Source organism: Enoplosus armatus, chromosome 15 (assembly GCF_043641665.1).
Source record: "Enoplosus armatus isolate fEnoArm2 chromosome 15, fEnoArm2.hap1, whole genome shotgun sequence".
Taxonomy (NCBI): domain Eukaryota; kingdom Metazoa; phylum Chordata; class Actinopteri; order Centrarchiformes; family Enoplosidae; genus Enoplosus; species Enoplosus armatus.
The window spans coordinates 12000107-12023896 of NC_092194.1; the positions used below are offsets into that span (position 1 = coordinate 12000107).

General features: G+C 39.6%; 1 protein-coding gene across 3 annotated transcripts in view; it reads left to right on the plus strand.

The window, feature by feature from the left end:
- Nucleotides 1–234: 234 nt before the first annotated feature.
- myo6b (myosin VIb) overlaps nt 235–23790 on the plus strand; it is a 33089-nt gene continuing 9533 nt past the window's right edge. For 2 of the 3 annotated variants that reach the window (XM_070919795.1, XM_070919796.1), the window contains exons 1-25: nt 235–351; nt 2672–2741; nt 2848–2921; nt 3357–3486; nt 3926–4031; nt 4379–4434; nt 4542–4639; nt 4749–4913; nt 5615–5695; nt 7684–7864; nt 8803–8947; nt 10314–10471; nt 10852–10943; nt 11350–11422; nt 12783–12910; nt 13901–13996; nt 14519–14689; nt 16543–16581; nt 16793–16886; nt 17792–17922; nt 18160–18237; nt 18367–18496; nt 19800–19890; nt 22084–22234; nt 23479–23687. In XM_070919795.1, the coding sequence (XP_070775896.1) occupies nt 235–351; nt 2672–2741; nt 2848–2921; nt 3357–3486; nt 3926–4031; nt 4379–4434; nt 4542–4639; nt 4749–4913; nt 5615–5695; nt 7684–7864; nt 8803–8947; nt 10314–10471; nt 10852–10943; nt 11350–11422; nt 12783–12910; nt 13901–13996; nt 14519–14689; nt 16543–16581; nt 16793–16886; nt 17792–17922; nt 18160–18237; nt 18367–18496; nt 19800–19890; nt 22084–22234; nt 23479–23687 (2864 nt within the window). Of the gene's footprint in view, nt 352–2671; nt 2742–2847; nt 2922–3356; nt 3487–3925; nt 4032–4378; nt 4435–4541; nt 4640–4748; nt 4914–5614; nt 5696–6715; nt 6725–7683; nt 7865–8802; nt 8948–10313; nt 10472–10851; nt 10944–11349; nt 11423–12782; nt 12911–13900; nt 13997–14518; nt 14690–16542; nt 16582–16792; nt 16887–17791; nt 17923–18159; nt 18238–18366; nt 18497–19799; nt 19891–22083; nt 22235–23478; nt 23688–23790 lie in introns of all 3 variants that reach the window. The other variant, XM_070919797.1, reaches the window with a different exon arrangement.

Here is a 23790-nt window from a genome sequence, read left to right on the forward strand (position 1 = left end):
TCAGCTGTGAAGAAAAGGTGAAATACATATTGCGTAGCTGTACAAGGCTTGGGGGGCAGGCAGTGGGACTTAGCTTAGAAGCAAATTCAGTAGTAAAAATGCAAAACTGTGTATTGTACTTTGCATTTCTATTTTAAGCCACGTATGTGCTTTCCTGTGTTCATGTTGCCGCTCTTCCCCTTTTTGTCTTTCCTCCTCTCCCAGTTGCGTGGTCGTGCTGACTGGAGGTAAGCCATGGAGGATGGGAAGCCAGTGTGGGCGCCCCACCCCACAGACGGGTTCCAGCTGGGCATGATCGTTGACATAGGAGCCGACACACTCACCATAGAACCACTGAACCAGAAGGGCAAGGTGGGTCATCACACACAAACACACATGCACATGCACACACCCCGGCTTTCTGGGCGGTGTGTAAAGCAAGGCCAACTGGGAAAATGTGAGGGTGAGGGGCTGATGCTTGTTTTCCTTTCATGTAGCTCTGCAAGTTGATGTGAGAATTGCACATTCATTAAGTGGGTCACATAAATGGGACGTTGTTTGCCTTAATCCCAGGAGGGTGCTCGCAACATACACAAATACATTCATGTACAATACTTTCATGGAGAATTACAATACAGTGTGTAAGAAATGAAAACGTGTATTTTCTGTAATTTTGTCGCCGTTGGTCTGAAGTAGAAAGGCGTTAGCACAACAATGTGTAAAATGTGAGAAACATGAGAGACCACATGTACAGAGGCATGAATAAATAAAGAGAGCAGCAGCAGGTGCGCTGATAGTGTTGCCTAGAGGGAGAGCTGCTCATTAGGAGGTAAAGTCCACCTGTTACACCTGAGCTGTCACGTGTCCCCAGCTAGCAGGCCTCTGATGTTTACAACAGACATATACTCGAGCAGTAGTCTCTGCATTTGTTTTGTCTGAAGTGTTCTCACTACAGCTACTGTGTAGACCTTTCTCACCTCAGAACTCGTAACATTAATGACAGCACTTTTTCATACGCCTTTATCACAGCAAGCTTTGTGACTTGTCATAGTGGGAAAAGCACATTTGTTACTAATAACACCTAATAACAATGTCTCTCAAGTGTCCCAGTCAGCCATGACAGTGTGACAGTGAGCCAGCATGGGCAATACCAGGACACTGAAACTGCAGTGGTGTTACCTGTGTTTGACCAGTCAATATGTCCATTATAAGAACGTTCTATTACTAAATTTGATCGATTAACGTTTCTCTTGATCTTTTATGCAGAATAGCTTTATGTTGCTCTGGTAAAGTCATGTTTATATACTGCAAAAATATTTGCCCTGATTAAAATACGTTAGTAGGTCCTCAGAAAACTTTGTGTTTGTATTGCAATACAGTCTCGCCTTTTTTGAGAATAATTTTGTAGAAATATTGTGACGTTTTTAAAATTGTTACTGTACTTCATTCTTATCTCAAGATGTCACCAGTTACGAGGGACCTGCTGAATCAAAGTTGCATTGGAAATGAGCAATTATCTTACCCAACTGACAAACAACTACATAATATGAAGACTCCGCACCACACTAAATGACTCGTGAAGATAAATATTTAAAGTTGTGCTACACTGAGCTGGAGATGATTTGAATGAGTTTGAAGTGAATCTCATTTGGAATAGCTGTGTACTTTGAATGATCATGATCAGTTTGTGTCTCATTGCGAGGCAAGAACTATACCCATTCAGTGAGGGTATAAAAGGCCCATTGAGTGTTTTTATTTTACTGCAGTGTGGAGCTCATTAGTGCCTCAGTTCAGTACACGACCCGCGGCCTGGATACCTCTTCTTCTTTGTCAATTTTATTGGTTAGACATTTCTCACATGGTTATTATTGTGGGCATGGGCATGTCCAGATTGAGCCAAGGCACTGTAGCAGGCACACAAAGCAGATTCTGTTTATGCTTACAGCCTGTTTGTGGTAATAAACCATGCATCATAGCACAGACTGGGTCACACACACACAAACACACACAAGCAGGGGTATTGATATAGGGAATGTAATGACATGTAAAGAGAGCAAAACAGTGCTTATTATATTGATATATAATGTAGGGAATAACCAGACACAGTCATTGTTCTGCTTTAATAATGTCACTTGGTCTGATTGACTTGATTGGTTCCTACAAGATCAGCGCAGAGCACCACTATCGTTTCTTCTCCACACACACACACACACACACACACACACATACACACACACTTACTCACTCAGGTGTTCAGATCCAGTTGCTCTCCTACCAAATTATTCATTACCCTGCCATGTCTCCCCTTGTTTCTCTCACAGCCGGCTTGTTCCATTGAGTTTATTTCCATTAACTCAGACTCTTAAACAATAGAGGGAGAATATCAGTAACTAATTTAGCCTGGGAACATGTCGCACCAAACATCATTACTGTGATCTTTAAGCATGATGAATGATTCATGTTTATGCATGCTTGCTTAGCTTTTTATATCTAATATGTCTCCCTTTTTCGGATGCTAATAAACAATTGCTTTGTGTCGTAAGCTTGTCAAAAAACAAGAAGTAAACAATGAATAATCTTGTACATAAAGTTGGCAAGGATAGGTAGAGACAGTGTCACTTGTAGCATGTCTATCTGTCCTGGAGATTACATCATGTGACTGTTACAATAAGGAAAACTGTTCGTGTTACAGACCTTTCTTGCTCCGATGAGCCAAGTCTTCCCAGCAGAGGATGATGTCAACAAACATGTCGATGACAACTGTAAGTCAACACTCAAATGACTGTTATGACATTTTTACAATCATTTTTTTTCTCCAAGAAATAATTTCTTTTTATTTGTCTTGTTTGTTTTTTCTTCTCTTTTCAGGTTCCCTTATGTACTTGAATGAAGCCACTCTTCTCAACAATGTCAGAGTGCGGTACAATAAAGACCACATCTATGTATGTTTTCTTCTCCTTCTACACTTCTAAGTATAAATCCTTTTATATATGTGCTCTTGTCACTATCCATTTGCATCATAAGGAGATACAGTAACAGGTTGGAAGGCAGAAGGAGAGAGGATCCCTATCCTTGTTTCCCTGAGGGAGGAGAGTACCAGGTGGTAAAGAGGGAAGGGAAGCTAGAAAAGGGTCATAAAGTCAGACTGGCAAACCCAATCCTGATCCCAGTCACTCACTTAGGAAATGAGGGACAGCTGCTAGATGGGAAAAGCAAGACAGGGAAACAAGTAAAGGTGTGTCTCAACAGCCTCCACTGGGCTAATTTTCACCTCTGTTGTCTCTCATTATTCAATAATTTACATGTATTTTTTGCTATTTCTTGACTTTTTCTGAATGCAGTGACTCTAATCACACCTGTATTTATTACTCTTACAGACTTATGTGGCCAATATCTTGATAGCTGTGAATCCTTACTATGACATCCCCAAACTGTATGGCCCTGACGCCATCAAGTCGTACCAGGGGAAGTCGCTGGGAACTCTGCCGCCTCACGTCTATGCTATAGGTGAGAGCTCAACACCTTCTAATCACCGTTTAGTAAGGGGGTAACGTATATAAGCTGAAGGACTTAAAAAAGAGTAAGACAATTGTATTTGAAATGCATTATTTTTTTTAAACTGATGAGAGGCTGTAATAGTACTTTCCAAAGAGGCTTTGGTGCTGGGTGTTCCAAATGTATTATCCAAAAGAGGAAATTATTTTGGTCAGAGGTGGAAATAATACAGTACTAAATAAAAAAAGAAACCTGCTAAGTCACCTTGTTGTTTTGTGAGCCTACTTGTATAAGTAATTCAAACATACAGTAATTCTCAGTGTCATCTTGAAGAAGAAACCTCCTAAAGACTTTCAAATTTCTTAAGATAATTTAAAAGCTATTTCATTACGCATAATTTGATCCTTGATTATTATACTACAACGTGAAGTGATTTTCTTTTTTGTTTTAGCCGACAAAGCCTACAGGGACATGAAGGTTCTCAAGATGAGCCAGTCCATCATAGTTTCTGGTGAATCTGGTGCTGGAAAGACTGAAAACACCAAGTTTGTTCTCAGGTATGAGCGCACATGAATCATGCTGCATCCCATCTTCATCTTCCCTTCACACTCACCTTTGGTCCTCGTCCTTCTGATCGTGTGTTTGGTGTTGAACCTTCCCCTTTCTTTCCAAACCAAGATATTTTACCACCATACTTTGACTGCAACACATTGCAAGTTACTGATATAGATGAATAGATGAACAGCTGTTTGCAAAGGAAAACTATTGTAGTGACCATTAAACTGTAAACTGTGGATTGGGTTTTAGTGTGAGTGCCTGTTTGTCTTTTAAACTTTTTTTAGCTTCTGGTGATTTAGTATACATATTCATCATTGTTTATGACAATTTCATCCCCATCCTGTAGATATCTCACCACAACATATGGAAGTGGTCAAGATATTGACGAGAGAATTGTGGAAGGTAACAAATAACATCCAAAAACCACAGCTAGTAGTAACTATCGATACTGTCTGTACTATATGAGGGCAGTGTGATGCTGATTCTGTTTTTCCCATTTCATATCCCAGCAAATCCCCTCCTTGAGGCCTTTGGAAATGCAAAGACAGTCCGGAATAATAACAGTAGTCGCTTTGGGAAGTTTGTGGAAATCCACTTTAATGAGAAGGTAATAGATGATCTCTGATTACGTTGTAGGTTGGTCTATAATTTGCTGTGTGTGGACCATGAATTTTAAAATCTGATTTTAAGACCTGATTCTTCTCTTGTGTCATCAGAATGCAGTTGTGGGCGGATTTGTCTCCCATTACTTGCTAGAGAAGTCAAGGATTTGCATGCAAAGTAACGACGAGAGGAACTACCACATCTTCTACAGGCTGTGTGCCGGGGCCTCCGAGGACATTAAGAAGAAACTGCACCTGGACTCTCCGGACAGCTTCAGGGTCAGTGGGCTTAGACAGACACCAGGGTGTCCACTCTGAATATTTCTCAGAAAAAGATCACATATCATACTGTATTGTGCAATGCAGGAGTTTTTGAAAGAGACAGAAATAAGCATTTTGAGAGCAGTTTTTTATGTAATTAAATGGACTTTACCATTTTTATTTCTTAGTATTTTTGGAGTAGAGATTGGTTAGCAGTTCTTTGAAAGCCCACTAGTCACATGAGCTTATTTTTAGTGATGTAAGGAGGTCCTCCCAAGTGAAATCAATATCCCCCCAGTAACAAAATATTTCACAATTTAATTATTTCCCTTTTGAATGCAGTTATCAACTCAGCAGGGGCAAAGTCAGAGAGCATAAAGGTGTTTACCCCACTCTTCATTTTCTTCTACAAGCTCTAGAAAACAACATTTAACGGAACAACAAGCAGCTCAAGCTGTTCCTTTAGATGTTTATCATAGTGTCATTATATCAGGTCCCTGAGGTGACACCCACATCAACAGAGGCAATTACTTCATGTGATTCACTACTAGTCAGCTGTGGAGCAATATTGGAAGACAGCAAAGTAAATCTTTTAGATGATAAAAATCAATACAAATATCCCCAGTAGGTTTGAAATGTTTTCATACTGTGTCTGTATTTAATTTATCAAAATATTAATTATGCTGAAATGTTCTAAGGCTGATTTTTCTCTGTTGCAGTACCTGAACCGAGGATGCACCAGATACTTTGCCAGTAAGGACTCTGATAAACAAATCATGCAGAACCGCAAGAGTCCTGAGGTAATGTCACGTTCAGTTGTAACCCATTACATGATCAGTCTGGACACTTGTGTTACACTTGCCTACTGCATGGCAACACATTTTATGTCAAGGAGCAAAGCTAAAGAATGTATTGTAATGCAACACTTTTGGATTTGTTCCTGTGCGATAAATCATTTGGATAGTTTTTGATCCTACATTATTCTTTCCCCAACAATAATGAGGAAGCACTAGACTGAAAGCTAATCCCAGACCATATTCAACAAAATCAGCTGCAAATGTGAAATGATACGCAGGAAACTGGTCAATAAGAATAGTTCAAGAATTGAGTTCAGGAAGTTCATGAGTTATGTATGACATGAAAAAGAACCAGTGCCCTGTTGAGTTGCGCTGCAAAGCCTTCAGGAGATGTGTAATTAATATCATGAAACAATTAGAATAAGTGTGACTCTGTTGCTCTCTCAGGGACTAATTATACACGTTCATTTCACTTCTTGTTTGCTAAGATAGAAAAATATCTTCCTTTTTGCTCATCAAAGTTTCAGGAAATTCAGGTGAGATAGTGGTAAACAAAGGAGGTGCTTTCAGTTCTCTGTTAATTAATTTACTCAGAATGAGTTTATTTATGTATATATGCTTTTGCACTGAAATGCTGCAATCATACAGAGGAAGCTGGTGCTGTGCTTCGGTTTCATTGTCACCCTACTCGCCCAGCTTTTTAACTGCTCTATCTTTCAGAACAGCATGTAGTTTGTATGTTCCTCTTTAAATAATATGCTGATCAAAATTTGTTCCATTTCCCCTTTTTATAGTTGTAAGAGGTATTATTTTACACCAACATTGTTTTGTTTTTTATTGTAGATGTCACTTATATATTGTATGTGAAAGGGTCTTTATTTAACATGCTTACTATGTGCTTACAAAATCAATAACAGTACCTTAATGATGGAAGCACTTTGTAAGTACATTGTGTGTTATTGATATGTTGCTAATGAAGTCATTGTACATCTGTCTGTCCCGCCACGTGTCTGTGTTATATAGGACAATAAGGTGACGTTTCCTTTCTTATCAGAGATTTGTGCTTCCTGCTCTTCATCCCGTATTTTTCCTAAAGTAAACACTGAGAGACTATCAGCTTTTACGTGCTGCTGTTTGTTGTGCAAACAGGAAATAAGAGCGCATGCTTCCTCTCTGTCTGCATGTGTCTGCCAGATTGGATTGGGACTGGGTGGTGCTTAGATAGAAACATACAATGGGTGTTTGCTTATTCAGCTTTTTTCTGTCACACATTGCAGGACTGCACAACTATTGTATATTTTCCATAGTTTATAACCCATATTTAATTGACATTTTATTTTGAAGGCTCACTGTTTTTGAAAATGGTCAGCATGTAAATAAAACATGAAAAACATCTGTCCACCTCAATACAAGAACTGTGAATGGTCTCTTAACTTACAGTATAATCAGGAGCAAATATTTAGCAATAATTGTGCAGCCCTCGTTAATTTTCACTGTGTGATTAATCTACAGACTTGACTCCTAATGAATCTTGAAGTGCTCTGTTCCAGTTACGTTTCACATTGCATGTCTGTTTTTTCTGCTTTCATCATCGCTGAGATATTGCTAGATATTACATTGGCTCTGTTTTTTCTTTAATTGTATAAATACAGTACTTGTCAAGACATTTGGAGATGAGGCTACTGTAGCAGAGCAGCCTTATAGTAGTTCATAGGATGGTCTGTGTGCTGTGGGAGTTTTTTTTTTTTTTTGGTTTGTCAAAAGTGCAAAGTCCATGTTAAACATGTGGCTTTTATAGTTTGGTGTGGGCTCCTCCAATTCAATTTAGAATCAGATTTACTCAATATTTAAAGAATATTTAATGAAATTGCTAAAATTTAAAACATAGATTGCCATCTTGTTTGAGTAAATCATGATTTGAATTGAATTCTCACTCGTTGTTGTTTCTCTCTTGATCTCAACTTTTTCTGACTCGCTCGTGTGTTTTATAGCATGTAAAGGTCGGCGCTCTGAAGGACCCTCTTCTTGATGACCAGGGTGACTTCAACAGGATGTGTGTGGCCATGAAGAAGATTGGTCTGGACGACACTGAGAAGCTGGACCTGTTCAGGGTGGTTGCTGGCGTTCTGCATCTGGGCAACATTGACTTTGAAGAAACAGGAAGCTCCTCAGGTTAGACAGATGCTGTAATTACAAATAGATCCAACCTTTTTAGAATAATCTGTGAGATTCTCAATGTTTTGGTACCGGAAAGATCTTTCTTGAGAACATTTATTACTGTTCATGCAAACCACCAAGGTCTTCTGTTTTTTTCTGCAAGAAATAAAACTTTACTTCCTCTATGCCAGAGATGCAGCCCATTTAGATGAACATAACAAGTTGGTATCAATTTGGTTTATTGATTACTAATATTGATACGAATATTTAATTTTTTTCATTACATGTGAGCACATAGAATTCCACAGATTTGTGTTACAGTATTAGATCAATATGAAAATATTGAAGAATAGATCTACTGTGTTTGGATATCACCACCATTTAGTCTCAAACGGTGATAAAGAGAACCCCTGTTACCCTGGTAACCAAATCCACGTCTCTCTCTATTTTTTCTGGCTCTTTCTGTTACAAACAAAGTCTCTGTGGATTAAATAAGTCAACTTTCAGCAGTTTCTCCCTCACTGTGGCTTACACCCAGTCAACCTGAATCTGTATCAGGCTCCTTCATTCTCCCGCCTGTATAAGACTCTCTGCTTGTTTTTGGTTGGAAAAAACATGACTATGCATGTTACATTGTGGGGCAAAGCTACATAACTCTGTGCATAATCATTTAATGATGGCTTGTAAAGTGTAGATTCATGACTGCAAGACCCTGAGTTCTGATCTTTACTAAGTCAAACTAGTGCTAAAATGGATCCAGCTTCTCTTCATGTACAGTGCTTGAATCATGTGAGCACATTGTTGTTTTGGAGGTGATATGAAATGTGTTTGTAATGATTTCCCTTAAAGTATGGTTGATACAAAGAGAAAGAAATTATCTTGCATATTTTCAGAACCACAGATTGTAGTAGGATGATTTTTTTAAGGCTTGTGTGCCTTACTGTATGTTTCAGGTGGTTGTGTCCTGAAGAACCAGTCAGGCCAGACTCTGGAGTACTGTGCTGATCTGCTGGGTCTGGACCAGGATGATTTGCGTGTCAGCCTCACAACCAGGGTCATGCTCACTACAGCAGGGGGCGCCAAAGGAACGGTTATCAAGTAAGAACAACTGCACTCGGCTTCAAAGATCTTTGCAACTTGTTTTTAAAATTGTTTTGTCTCTCTTAGTTCCTGCAGATGTCACTGTCATTGTTTCTGACTACTGAACTCTCTGAGTGAAGGCAGGAAGTTCATGGCTAATAATCCTACACAGAGATTAACCAACTAATTTAATTCAATTGACACGGGCAGTTGTTGCTGTTATTGTCGGTAGTATCCTGCAAAGTATTAAAATGTCTTTTTATTATAAACAGTAAATGATAGATCTGATCATTCCCTGCAGGCAAGTGGTCTACAAGCAGTAACACAAATATAGATATTTTGCTTAGGTAAACTGTAGTTATACATGATTGCATTTGGTGCAGTATTGGCACTGCTCCTGTGTACTTTGGTGGTGATGTGGTGTTTGAGTGATGGGGCCAGGTTTGATAGATTAATATTTCAGAAGGGCCAGATGCTGGCCTGGCCTGGAAGTGTTTTCTCCACATAAATAATGCAGCCTGTATCTGAGCAGGCAGGCGAGCATGGCTGCAGTACAGTAAAGGCCTGGTATCTGGGGAGCAGGTGGAGCAGAGGGGGCCTGGCTTTGTCATTAAGCCCCAGACAGATCCACCCTACCCCTGGGAGGTTGAGTGTTACAGAGGGGGTGGTGGACGTGGTGTTATCAGGGATGAGTCTCTAACTAGTGCATGTGGAACATTGCAGTGGATAAAAATGCCTGTCACTGAGATGAATTGTAAAGATCTCATGTGTTTTACTGCATTTAACTCATGTCAGTGAAATGGAGAAAAGGTTGCCTATTGTCTGGCTGAAAAGGCTACTTTAGCCTTAACAAAGGTGGACTATTCCTGTGTGTAATGGATGAGATTTTTTTTTTTTTTTGTATGCAGGCTGGGTAGGTGGAATATCAAAAGTGGGTAACAATCTATCATAGCAAAAGACAGACCTTTAATTTAAAATTCACCTTTTTTCCCAGCTGGGACGGCTGAGTTGAACCCTGGGTCACTGTGGAACTGCACTTTGTCCATACACTCAACCCCTGTAAATAATTTAAAAATAAGTTGTGTTAAAGCGCCATTAGAGAGCCTAGTAGAGTTCAAGGTTCATATTTTAGTTTTAATACCTCATCTTTGGCTCAGAAACCCTCATTTTAAAACGATCGCCTAGCTTGACTGTAGAGATCAGAAGGGGAACGGCACTATGCGGCAAAAAGTGTCACATCAACACAACAAAACTTTTGCTGCCACATGAAAATTGGGTTGATTAGGGGAAAAAAAAAGAGAGGGAGAGAGAGAGGTTTAATAAGAGACTAGCTTGTCCCAGTTTCGGACTGTCTTTCACTGCCCCACTTTGTTTTTCCCTCCAGGGTGCCTCTAAAGGTGGAACAAGCAAACAATGCCCGCGATGCCCTGGCCAAGGCTGTGTACAGCCGCCTCTTTGATCATGTGGTCAAACGAGTAAACCAGTGTTTCCCATTCGAGACTTCCTCCAACTTCATCGGGGTGTTGGACATTGCTGGGTTTGGTAATAAAATGCTGCTAAAGTGTTCGATAAAATGTGGAAGTTTCAATTAAACTTAATACACTTAATACACACATTTAGCCCAACATCACTGACAATATAATGGACTAACTGAAAATATTTGTTTCTGCAACTTCCCAGATGCATTTTGCTGTTGTGTTTTTTCATTGGTTTGTTTAGAATTCAGACTACTAAAGAGACACTTGTCTGTGCAGCCTGTTTCTTAATATAAGTACCCTAATGCATACATACACTTCATTACCAGGACTCTTGCTTGAGAATTAATTTCCCCCGACTGCCTTAATTAACACAGGCTTTGCAAAAATTTTCATTTTGGAAAATTAATTGAAATATATGTTTTTTTTCTGCTTCTCTCCTCTTAGAGTATTTTGAACACAACAGCTTTGAGCAGTTCTGTATCAATTACTGCAATGAGAAACTTCAGCAGTTCTTCAACGAGCGGATTCTGAAAGAGGTGGGTGTGGATTAAGGTGATTTGGTGTGGTTTACTTCTTCATCCCTGGAAACCTGCCATGTCATGTCACTCGCAAGCCAAACTTACTGACTCTTTCACGAGCCAGGAGGAAGTGTTTGGCACACTAAGCTTCTCTGTTTCCTCACGTATATTTTCCCTCCGTCTCTCCTGCGGTCTCTCATTAGAATGCTAATTTCTCAAGGGACGTGATGGGGCTTGTTTCTCCTGTGATCTCTTAATGTTATTTTCTTCCAAGGTCTCCAATTAATGCGCCACAATTCTGGTTTAAGCCTCTTTCTCATTATCTGAATCGTGTGTTATCGGTTTGATGGGGTTTGTTTTTTGAGGTGGATGATGTTCTGAAGCCACTAGTTTTGATTTTTGACATTTGGCCATGTCTGTGCAGGAGCAAGAGCTGTATCAAAGGGAAGGGCTGGGAGTGAATGAGGTGCACTATGTTGACAACCAGGACTGCATAGGTAAGTCTCCATGTCAGCTTCCCTCCTAGCACCCTGTTCATCCCCAAACAGTTTTTAAAGTTTCACTCCTACCCTGTGTGCACAGTCGAAAGTTTGAGAAGTTTTCCTGAAAAATGTCACAGTTGAAATTGAAAAATGTACAAAATAAAAGTAAAAAAACTTAATGTAGGACTTTGATCATATTTCTTTTTAAAGCTGATAATTTGTCTGACTTGAGCTGGTTTCAAATGACCAGAATTAATGGTATTTGTGTGTAGGAGTATATGTATTGATATCTACGTGCATCTGTACCTTGGGTGATCTTTGGAAGTGAAAACAGGGCCGATCGAGTGACACTCAGGGACATCATTAAGATGAAGTGTTGCCTTTGAGGGCTTGTGTTGCAAAACACAAAATTGACTGACAGAGGCTGTCTGTTGAGCCCACACACCACAAATGTACTGAGGTTGGTTCAAGTGTAACATCATCTCACCCACATGGCATTCATTTGGGCCATTCCTTGTGCTCAGGGCTACACGTCGGAGCAGCGAAAATACACCTGTCAGAGGGACAAAAATACAGACTTCTCATTATCCAAGAAGCTGCCATATCCACGTGTCTGAAGGGAGCAAGAGTAATGAGTATTTGTGGGTTTTATGGCCTCTTTTGTGCAACGAGAAGCCGGAGAAATAATGCCCCCTTGTTTTTGTTGTATCTGTCCTCAAATGAATCCTCGAATTAATGGGATGAAGTAGTCAGTGTATCAAGGTGAAGCAGTTTGATTTGTATTTCAAAGGCTGTGATTATTCAGGTGCGAGGTTAACTGACAGCCGTGAATAACATTTATGACTTGCAAATGACCGTTTGGGTTGGCCATTAATTCACTCATCAATCTTCAGGATTTATGCACAGGTGCTTGTTCATGCAAATTTTTTCCGAGGTCCTTGGCTATTAGATTATATTCTAAACACAGCATGCCGTATGAATAATTCAGGTATATGGCTAAATGAGCATCTTGATGAACATGTTTTCTGCTTTGAATATTCACATCCAGAAACGGTAAACAGTGGAAAGTTCCAATAAATGTCATATTCAGAACCTGAATGTTAAGTAATTTTATAACTTCTGTATCATAATGGCCACCGTGATTCCCCCATAACCCCTTCCTTAATACCTTAGTAGAGATTCATGTGTTTTATCGTTGTCCCTAAAAAAGCATTTGATGAAACTTGTGGATTGGAAATACTGCAAGTTTGGACATAAGAAGAAGTATTTCAGGTTTTGTCAACATGTGGCATCTTAGGCATTAGGATTACTTACTACTGGGCTTAAACATGAATCCTAACACTGTTGCTGATACACATATAATTGTTGTTTCCAGACCTAGTGGAAGCAAAGCTGGTGGGAGTCCTGGACATTTTGGATGAAGAGAACCGTCTCCCTCAGCCCAGCGACCAACACTTCGCACTGGCTGTTCACAGCAAGCATAAAGACCACTTCAGACTGACGGTCAGTCCCCTTAGCTGTGCTCTCTTCCCCTCTCCCTCCTTCTTCTTTCACCATGTTTCTTATTCTCTCTCTCCTTCTGTCTTTGCTTTCTCTTCAGTATTCTGCCATTATTCCCTGTCTTTGTGTGCTAAGTTCTTTTGTCAGGCCAGGCAGCGATGCTACTGCACACTGGTTTTGTCATTGTGATCATTTTTTACTCTGCCTGTTTGTAACAGCGGTTATGTGAGTGACGCACAGTCCCAGTCCCTCCCTCTGTCTCTGTCATTGTCCCTATTGTTTATCCCTCTGCCTGTATTTCTGCAAGCATGAAATCCTTTTAGAACTGCAGCCTTGACACCAATTCAAGCTTAAGATTAGAGGTGGCTGGCTGCAACCACACTCTACCGCAGGGAGAGTTATTATTCAAATAAAGACGATTCTATAGATTTAATAGGGCGAAAGACATTAATTTTAATCTAAAGTGCTTGAATGTTGAACATTTCTGCTATACAGTGTTCACAATTTAAGGATGATTTATGTTGGTTCTCCTCACCGATGAAGTAAATGGAGCTTAAAAATGCTGGGTGCTACATTTTATTTTTTATCCTAAAGAATAATGCTGGTAATGGGTTTGATAATGGTAAGGGTCCTTTTATTTAATACCTGAGCCAGATAAGAGGAAAAAAAATATATCTCGACTGTGTGCAGTTGTTATTTCCTTTTATATCCATGCAAGTAAACATGTTAAATATCTACAAATTACTCTGTGCAGAGTTTGTGAGAACATGCCTGTATTTATTACATAATTTCTGGCTTTTTTTGTTGGATTTCACTGCATTTCATTGATCCAAATGTTTCATTCTGCAAAGCAGCCCTCCTCATTCAATAGTGGTGTGGATAAACAAGATTCTGCTGTAGAGATGGTGATGGATAGAATTAGAGTGAAATCAATACATATGTGTTTTAGCACTGTCATTAAATTTGATTTGCTTGCTTCCCTCCCCCACTTAGGTTCCCAGGAAGTCGAAGTTGACCATTCACAGGAATCTCCGGGATGACGAGGGCTTTATCATCAGGCACTTTGCTGGAGCAGTTTGCTATGAAACGGTAATGCTTAACACAGATCTTATCATATAGGGATGTTGGGTGTTTACAAAATCCAGTAGGAGAATATTTTTCACAAAACACCTTTTTTTTATAATATGTCCTACATAGTTACCAGCTACATACAACAGTGGAGTTACTCGTTTTTTGGGTTAAAGCTAACTAAAACTCGATAGTCAATGAAGCCAATCACAGGTTAAACACATTTTCAGCCGCCAACTCATGATTATTTTTGTTGTTGATGAATCTTCTGATTATTTTCTCAGTGAATCTATTATTTGTTCCATCACAATTTCCTAAGGTGATGTCTTTAAACTGTTTGCTTTGGCTCGCAAACAGTCCAAATAGTTGCAAATTGATTGTCTGTCAGCTAATCAATTAATGAACTAATCATTCCAGCTCCAACACATTTGTTGCCCTGGTACAAATGTCACAACAACACATCACTTACACTTATAAAAAGTTGCTTTGGTGAAGTGTATGGTACGCTACATAAATGTAATGCATTTGCATGTGTGTCCGCAGACTCGGTTTGTGGAGAAGAACAATGATGCCCTCCACATGTCCTTGGAGAGTTTAGTGTGCGAATCGAAAGACAAATTTGTTCGAGAGCTGTTTGAGAACTCCAACACCACCAAGGACTCCAAACAGAAGGCGGGCAAACTCAGCTTCATTAGCGTCGGCAACAAGTTCAAGGTCAGAGTGGCTGTTAAAGTTTGTCAGACAAAGTCCCTGAACATAAATACAGCTTAATAAAACCTCATTTTAGTTTATGGTAATACTTCTTAATTTCACTATCGCAAATAATAATAAATAAAATGTTATTTTTTCAAACTAATGATGAATTCACTGAATCTAAACACTTAGATGCTACAATACTTTGTGTGATGGTAGATCCTAATGTCTGTTATTGTCAGAGACATGTAAATTATAATTAGAATAGCTTTATTTAATTTTATTCACTTTGTCCAACTGGATTGGTGAGAAACTGTTAAGTGCGTTGTCCAAATTAAAGATGGAATACATAAAACCAATTTAAATTTAGTTTAATATTTGGTTGTCCAGGAATTTTGCAAAAATGCGATTATGAAGATGTATTATTTGAAATACACTAATTTGCTGTATTATTAAATGTACTGTTTTCCTATTTAAAAGTGTAAAGTGTAGAATATTTCTCAACACTCTTAGCTTTAGCTTAGCTTTTTCGCTTCTTTTCAGACTTTTCTAACTCTAATCTCTAGACTTCTGTAACTTTTCACCTTTCCACTCTTCTTCTTCCCATTTCTCTTTTTCCTCCTTATTCAGAGATCCCCTCTTTTAGATTTCCTTCAGTCTCCCACCTCTTTCCTCTGAGAAAACCTTCCTTGGTGGATAAAGCTGGATAAAGTCAGCTTGAGGTATAATAGAGAGGAGTTAGAAAACAGGGGGAGTGAAGGAAATAAAAGGGAAAAAGAATGAAACTGTGTTGAGTGACCCAGAAGTACACAACTTTCAGCCACATGTCAGCAGTCTTATTTTGGCTTGAAGTTTCTTTATCACTGAAGTAGCTTCTTTGCTTGCATCACTAATTCACCTGGAATGGACTCAAGCACAAAGATGATGTGTGTGTTTAAAATATTTACTAAAAGCTGGAAAGTGTTATATGAGGAGGACACGTGGGACTAGTTGTTTTAATTTTCTACATTTGGAAACATGTTAAGATAATCTAGCAGTATTAAGCTGCTTTACAAGTATTTGTATCTTCCATTCATACACAGTATGCCCTATTTGCAAAGTTATTTTTATGGTAAGATTGTGCTTGTCGGTGCAGGCAGATATCTTATGGAAAATTTGCCTCTATGCACCATATATGTGGAAATTGAAATTGAAATTAAAACACACACACACATGACCATAGACATGCAACTGGGGGAGAGATGTTTGAGTGATGGGGCTGCCACGTAGCGGCGCCCCTCGACACTGAGCTCCTTCCATCCCGACAATTGACAAATACTCTTTATTTACATTGCGCTTTTTTTACAGCAGAGCATTGATGCATTGCAAACACATACTAAACCAGGAAATGTTGTCAAAGTAACAGGCCTGTCATATGAGGGAAATGTAGGCTATGCTTCAGCCTGTAACTTTACAATTTAAAATGTTCTCCAGCGGAGCATGCCCCCGGACCCCCCTATCTGGCTACTTTTTCCCCACTGGCTGGCTACTCCATATCCTTGTGAAAAGCCCTCATCTATTTTAGTTTATTTTATTCTTTAATCTTTAATCTTTGTTTTAACACTTGTATGTGTTTCTTTTTATATTGTCTTTTACATTGCCTTGTGTGTCTTTTATATCTTGTCCTACATTTTATGTAAAGCACTTGGAATTGCCTTGTTGTTAAAAGGTGCTATATAAAGAAGTTTGCCTGCCTTGTCCTTGCATGACTGTTAACTCTGGTTGCTCCCTTCCCTCATCTATGACGAGGAGGCATTTCACTGCTGCCTGATTTGAAATGTCTGTCTGTGCTCACAAATCATTAAACATTTCCTTTTGTCTGCTTGCACACACAGACCCAGCTGAACCTGCTGCTGGAAAAGCTTCGTAGTACAGTGAGTAATATGTCTGTCAGTTTCATTAGACATTTTCTAGAAAACTTTTTTTAAATCACCCTTTAATATATGCAGTGTGTACAGGAATGTTTCAACTTATTGCAGCCCTACATTTACATACATGTTTTTATTCAGATGCCAATTATAAAGATGGCAGTCTGAGAAGTACTGTGCCGACACAGGTTTTCCTGACTAATCTTTGTGTGTGTAGGGCTCAAGTTTCATCCGCTGTGTAAAACCCAACCTGAAGATGGTCAGCCACCAGTTTGAAGGAGCACATATTCTCTCACAGCTGCAGTGCTCAGGTAGGACCAAAATCAGTTTGTACAAGATGTACTGTGGAATTAAAAAAAAATATGTTATATTCACAATATATATTATCTTTAGGATGAGTAATTATACTAATGATACATTCATCCAACATAGCTCTGCTGTTAGTGGAGCAATTTAAGTAGAAGACCAGAATTGAAACTAAATTACTAAACTTTCCTCAAAAAGGAAAGCCTCCAGTCTTGAGGGAATGCAGGGTATGTAAATATTAGATTTCTTCCTATTGCTTCCCACAAATGTTAAATTATGTTAAACTCTAGTGACTGGAAAGACCTTGTAAGGCATTTATTTATTATACTATTTCAGTGCAGTTTGTCCTCGTTTGGCATACTGCACTGCACACTGTCATGACTTTTTAGACGTTTTTGTAAATGTTTCACCTGGACTTGGGGCAAGAACTACAATGAAAGTGGAAGTCTGCTTCATGGTGCTTTAAAAAATCATATGAAACGGTGCTAAATTATGTATTTTGACACCAATGCATACTGTTAATGGATGCAGAAGTTAATATGATCCTGCAACAGCCTTTGTGATTACATGAAAGTAACATTGATCTTTCATGCAGTGTGCTGTTATTTTATCCCTCTCCTGTAGAACTTTATCTTTATAACACACACATAAGACATTGATAAGGTACTTGTCACGGATGAAACAGAATAGTGTATGCTATGTAAACAAACAGATTTCTGCTTGCATCCATTGATGCTCATAATGTTCCTTTGATAGTCTGTCAGTAGTGCACATTTTACAGTGTGCTGTAATTCCTCAGACAATCCTGTTTGTCTTTAATAGCGCTTTATATATATATATATATATATATATATATATATATAGATGTGAAGACCATTGTTGTCTTTGTTTGTGTGTTTCTCTTGATTAGGAATGGTGTCGGTGTTGGACCTGATGCAGGGGGGTTTCCCCTCCAGAGCCCCGTTCCATGAGCTCTACAACATGTATAAACAGTATATGCCTGACAAGCTCACACGCCTGAATCCACGACTCTTCTGCAAGGTGGGATTACATAAACTGAATAGTTTTCTCCTTCACTGGATAAATACAAAGTGTACTGTTAGATTTAAATAATTAGCTAATCTGTTTAAAATAAAGCCTAATTAGTTGTGTAAAAAGCCTATAGCAACACTGACCCATTTGGGAACTGATTAACTAACATGAACAGTTAAGTGCCCTACATTCTCACCACATATACAGGGCTGCTGCGTCGCTAAATGTGAATTTGTTCCTCTGTAGGCTTTGTTCAAAGCTCTGGGACTAAACGACAATGACTTCAAGTTTGGTTTGACCAGAGTGTTCTTTCGCCCTGGAAAGGTACAGAGAAGTCAACAGATTTTACTCATTAATGCTGCAGGTTTTTTTGCGGAACTCTAGAGAACACAAATATGCCTTAAACTACAAGGATCATAGCTTAACTTGTGCATTTGTGACTGTGTGCATCAGTTTGCTGAGTTTGACCAGATCATGAAGTCTGATCCAGACCACCTCGCAGAGCTGCTGAAGAAAGTCAACACGTGGTTGGTGTGCAGCCGCTGGAAGAAGGTCCAGTGGTGCAGCCTGTCTGTCATCAAGCGTAGGTTGAATCCACTGAACAGCAGAACTTGTGATGTGTAACTCAAGCAGCCTCAAGATTCTGCCGTGTAGATTAAGAATGATTCAGATTGTCTTTCTGTTTTATCAGTTCTCTAATGGAAATTATGTTGTCAAACTTTAGTGTATTTTAGTGTGTTTTGGGATTGAGATCATTTACCACTTGGTCAGGATATTGAATATAATATGTAATGATTATTTAACATTATGTCTGTTTCAGATAGAGACCGTACCTATAAAGTCATGATTTAACTTCCATCTTTTAGATTTTAGCACTTATACAATATACAGCCCGATCTGTGTATCTGTCATTATGCTGCCAGATGACACTTGGCCTGAGTCAGTTCTTTCTAATAGAGAGGTGACAAGCAATAAAACCATTTCTGAAAAAAGTCTCCAATATGCCCCCATATTGGAAAATCAGCCACTTCACATGAGACACAAAAACTGCAAATGAATCAAAAAATGAATGATTGCGAAAAGGCCAGCAGCATAACTTTTTGTTAGTTAATCTTTTTCACTTTCCGGTGGTTGACTATAAGATGCTTTGTCATTTCCTCACAGTTTATTATACAGCTCTGATAGCTATACTAAATCATATTTCACACTTTTCCATTCATTCTGAATATTGAAAGCTGCAGCCTCTAGCAGTATGGAATAGTACTCTAAAAGCAGTTCCTTGAACCATTACACTCTGTGCCAAGTTATTGATTTCCACCATGTAACAGTGCAGGCTGGCTTCTGCTCATTTGTGTAAAAGCATCGAATGAAATTACATTAAAGTTATAACAGAACACTGCCTCTGCTTTACCAAACATTTCTTGCATAAGTGACCGGGGGGGATTTATGTCCCTGGTCCTGGTCATTTATTTCTTTCAACACTTCACCTAATTATTGCAGTTTCATATGTGTGTGAGTGTGAGAGAGAGCATGTAAGTGTTTATACGATATTCTGCACTACTTGTTTTTGTGCATGCCTGATCAGCAGTACCCATTATAGCAGTTTAGCTATATTAACAGTTTCATCATGTGAGCTTTAACTTTTCAGGTACATTTTCCTCATGCCTTTCTGATAATATATATAATTATCTTATACTAAAATGTTTTACATTGTTTTTGAATCTAAAGAGGGCATTGCTGAACTATTTCCATGGAATACCCTTTTTTTTGCAGATAAGCATCTTCATTTACTGAAGAACAAATAAGTATGTGAATTATATAAGAGTAGACCACGCTATAAGTATTTTTATACGTCTTTGTTCTTTTTTTCTTCTCGTCTTCAACAGTTCGGAACAAGATGAGTTACAGAGCTTTGGCCTGCATTAAGATTCAGAAGACTGTCCGCATGTGGTTGTGTAAGAGAAAGCATAAGCCACGGTGAGTCTCCTCCTGGTTCTTGCACCCAACACATTGTTCTTTTTGTCTTATTTTTGGCTGGACCACAGCAAAGCGGACGCAAAAGTCTGTCCGTGACTTAATGAGTGAGTGATGAAGTTGACCATTGGTCAGTAGAGTGTTGGGAGTTTCCCCACTGGGAAAAATGAACAGGCGTTAGTTATGTACCGGAACTCCAGATTCTGTGAGTATAGCCTGTCGCTAGTGGGTTCATCCACCGCTCACGCAGCCTTGAAGACTTTTAGTCTAGGTCCACTTACAACGTGGGCCCCACCTCGGTCTCACCTTGTGTGTAAGTTTAGCGGAGACCAGACACTCGCAGGGGCGCACAGCTCAGACGGCTATGCCTGTACTCTGGAGTTACAATACATAACTAATGTGCTATTTTGTATAGGCTTCTCCCTCTAAGGCTATAGCTAGTGGGATAAGGGATAAGTCCTCGGTGGTCTATGCCCCACTGAGTCCGTCCAGTACCCACAAGCACAAACACACACCCACACACTCCACACCTCGCCAATGAGTCACAGCCCAATGGTGCATCACAGTAGGCTACATCATATACGCACAGATGGCACAGAGTCAGTACAATACTTGATATTCACCATGAGGGAATGAAACCAGAAAACACCATAAAACCTACTGCTGTAGAGTAGGTAAGTAGAGACGATGGTTACGCACTGTAACAGTCCAGCAGAGAGCAGAGTTGGAGAGAAAACAGCTCTCCATGCGCTGAGAGGCATGAGGGAGAGCGCACAGTTAAAGCACCCCAAATAACCATCACTCTGACAAAACACTCAAAACAGAGTGAGGCATAGAAAAACGAGAGACATCCCGCAGATAGAAACAAATGAAAGAGCAGGGGGAGTTAATAGATAATCAAAATAGTTATAATTAGAATAAGTTCTCTTTCAAATCAAACATCTTAAGATGTGAGTGGAAAGTTTTGTTCTTGTAACTGTACTTATAAAATGTTTTGACTCAAATGTTAATCATGTCACGTGATATTCTACTTCAGTGCACTTTAAGAACAAGTATTACTGGGACCACTACAGAAAATTGCAGATGAACATTTAATATCCAGGAATTCACATTATAGACACTACCGCTGGCTATCCGTGTAACAATTTGGCAGCATATCACATTGGCCATACACGGTCCAGCCATATACTAGCCTTGTTTTCTTTCACCCTCTACTCTCTGTGTGCTTTTTATTTAAACTGATTCACGCTTGGTGGGTTTTGATGGCTTCCCCACATTGTGCATTTAGGAGTTCAAATCAATCTAGAAAGTCTTGATGTCTCACTGTACTGCTTTGGGAAATACCGCATGTCTTGCTGTATTGGGTTGCATTTGGAAAATGGCTCTGGTGAAAGCAGCCATCCAGATGATGTGTTTTCTGAATCATATTTTGATTGTGAGTGGCAGTATGTGTATGGATGCATGAGGAAATGTTTTATACCAGCAGACCCACATGTAGTCCAATATGAAGGGTGTTATTTCTAACAGTAATATGTCTATTTTTGGTGAAAAGTAAAAAAGGAAAAAGGTACCTAAGGTGTCTTTTAAATTGTATAAAATCCCTACAAAGGCCAAACGTTTCTTTTAAAGTCACGATAACGCAGGGCTTAGCGAATATGGAACGATACAGAGCTGTAAAGGAATGTTGGCGTTCTCCCTCACCCGCTTTATAGTCAGGAGGTGGACGATGGGGGGAAAATGAACCACACTTTCCTGGAAATATAAACAAAAAATATAAAGTTTTTGTGGTTTTGAGATTTAAACACACATCTCTGACCCATGACCTTGCTCTGGTAGCTACTATGACCCACAAGCTCACAGTGAAGTGCGATTTTATATGATGGGCACGGTTAGCTTGTCGTCCCAAATCACATCTGATTGAAATAATTGATGTTCATGCTGAGTTCAAGATAACTCCTCAAACATGTTTTAATGTCAAGAGAATAGAGAGGGATTTTCCCCAATAAAATGTTATTATTATTATTATTATTATTATATTTGTGTATAATATAAGACATAAATGAACAATTAAGGACACAGGATTAGAACTATGTTGTTATTTGCCTCAGTTGCATTTTTTTTGTTGTCATAAAATCATAAGCTCTCATTTGTTTATGACATGCTTATGAGTAAGTTTGCATTTTTCACTTCTCTTAGCATTGACGGTATGGTGAAGGTTCGACACCTGAAGAAACACATGGAACGGTTCAACGAGGTGGTGAACGGGCTGAAGGAGGGCAAGCAGGAGATGGCCAAACAGGTTCAGGAGCTGGCTGCCTCCATAGACGCTCTGTTAGCAAAGATAAAGGTGAGTCGTATAACCCAACGATTATTGCTCTGGTGATTTTAAAGCTGCTCATGTCAACAGTGTGATACAGTGTGGGCAATAGGGTGTCCAGGGAAGACTTTTCAGAGCACATACCTTGCTTTAAGCATGAATGCCTCACATTTATATGGTTCTCTACATTCATCCCTGTAGCTCCCCGGCACAACCAGTCTTCTCCTGTTGTACGCTTTGCCCTTTCCTACGTGTGCTGTGCCCTTTTCTCATTCTTTCTCTCAGGATCAATACTTTCAATCACCCCAGGATAAAAAAGAAGAGCTAGGTGAAGAAGAAATCCTCTCCTCTTCAATAATATAATTTAGTGAGGCTGTTTCTCTAAATTATCAAACTTGGTTAGTGAAATCCCAGCTCTCCCTGAGCAATAAGCACCCATCTTATTGGACCCTGTAGGTACAGGAAGTCATCATAAACACATCCAGACATTGAATTCCCCAATAGTGTTGATTTTCTTGAAATTTTGTACTCTGCCGTAAACTGTACACGATCAACAGGTATGATTAGAGCTCATAGGTTCCTCGAGGTATCCTGTTTGACGCTGATGCACCTGTGACTCCTGAGCCTTTCTCTCCCCTCTACCCCAATCAGCCTCTCCACCTCCCCTACGTTCCTCTTTTAGCCTATTAGCAGCCCCGCTGTCCACACTCATGGCGTCCTGAGTGCTTAGAAATTGCTCCTGGCATGGCTTCTGAGTGAATAATGCATGAGATGCCAATGGTTGTCATTCAGACCTCTATACGTTGGGGACAAGACCTTGTCATCTTCCCTCACTGTGTCACTGTTAGAGACTCCCTCTAATGAATCTTCACAATACGGTGACCTCTTCTCCCCCCGCTGATTGTCTGACAAGTATTGCAGGGAATTGAGCACTGTGGCTGTGATGTGCAAGTGACAGACACACTGTCAGTCTTCCCTTGTTGCCACATGGGACGGTTGTGCCATGGTAACAGTGGAGTGTATGCCAACTCAAATGTTCCCTCCCCAGATCGAAAGTTGTTATTCAGACAAATTCAGAATAACATCCTGAGGGAATGTCATCAGTTTTTATTATTAATAAACACCTGGTAGTAATGGTGTTCAAAGCAACCCATGGCTTTGAGCTCCACTGAGGCTTAAGGCTGAGGATTGATTGAACAGTTGGATAAAGAAAAAAGCATTTCTTCATTTTGTGACCATGACCCGCCAGTATGATCTTTCTCTTGACCCCGCAGGCCACAGTGATGACCCGTAAAGAGATAGACACGGAGTACCAGGGGCTGGTGAAACGCTCAGAGCAGCTGCTCTCCTCAATGCAAAAGAAGAAGCAGGAGGAGGAGGAGAGAGAGAGGCTGAAACACATCGAGGAGGAGATGGAGAAAGAGAGGAAGGGGAGGGAGAAAGAAGAGCAACGACGCAAACAGGAGGAAGAGGACAGAAGACTGTAAGTGGTGGCGAGGGGGGAGATTATCTGTAGAAGTTTTAGTAAATGTAAAGGCTGGAAAGTATAAGTAAAGTTTTCTCTCAGTAAAGATTTCCTTTCTCCA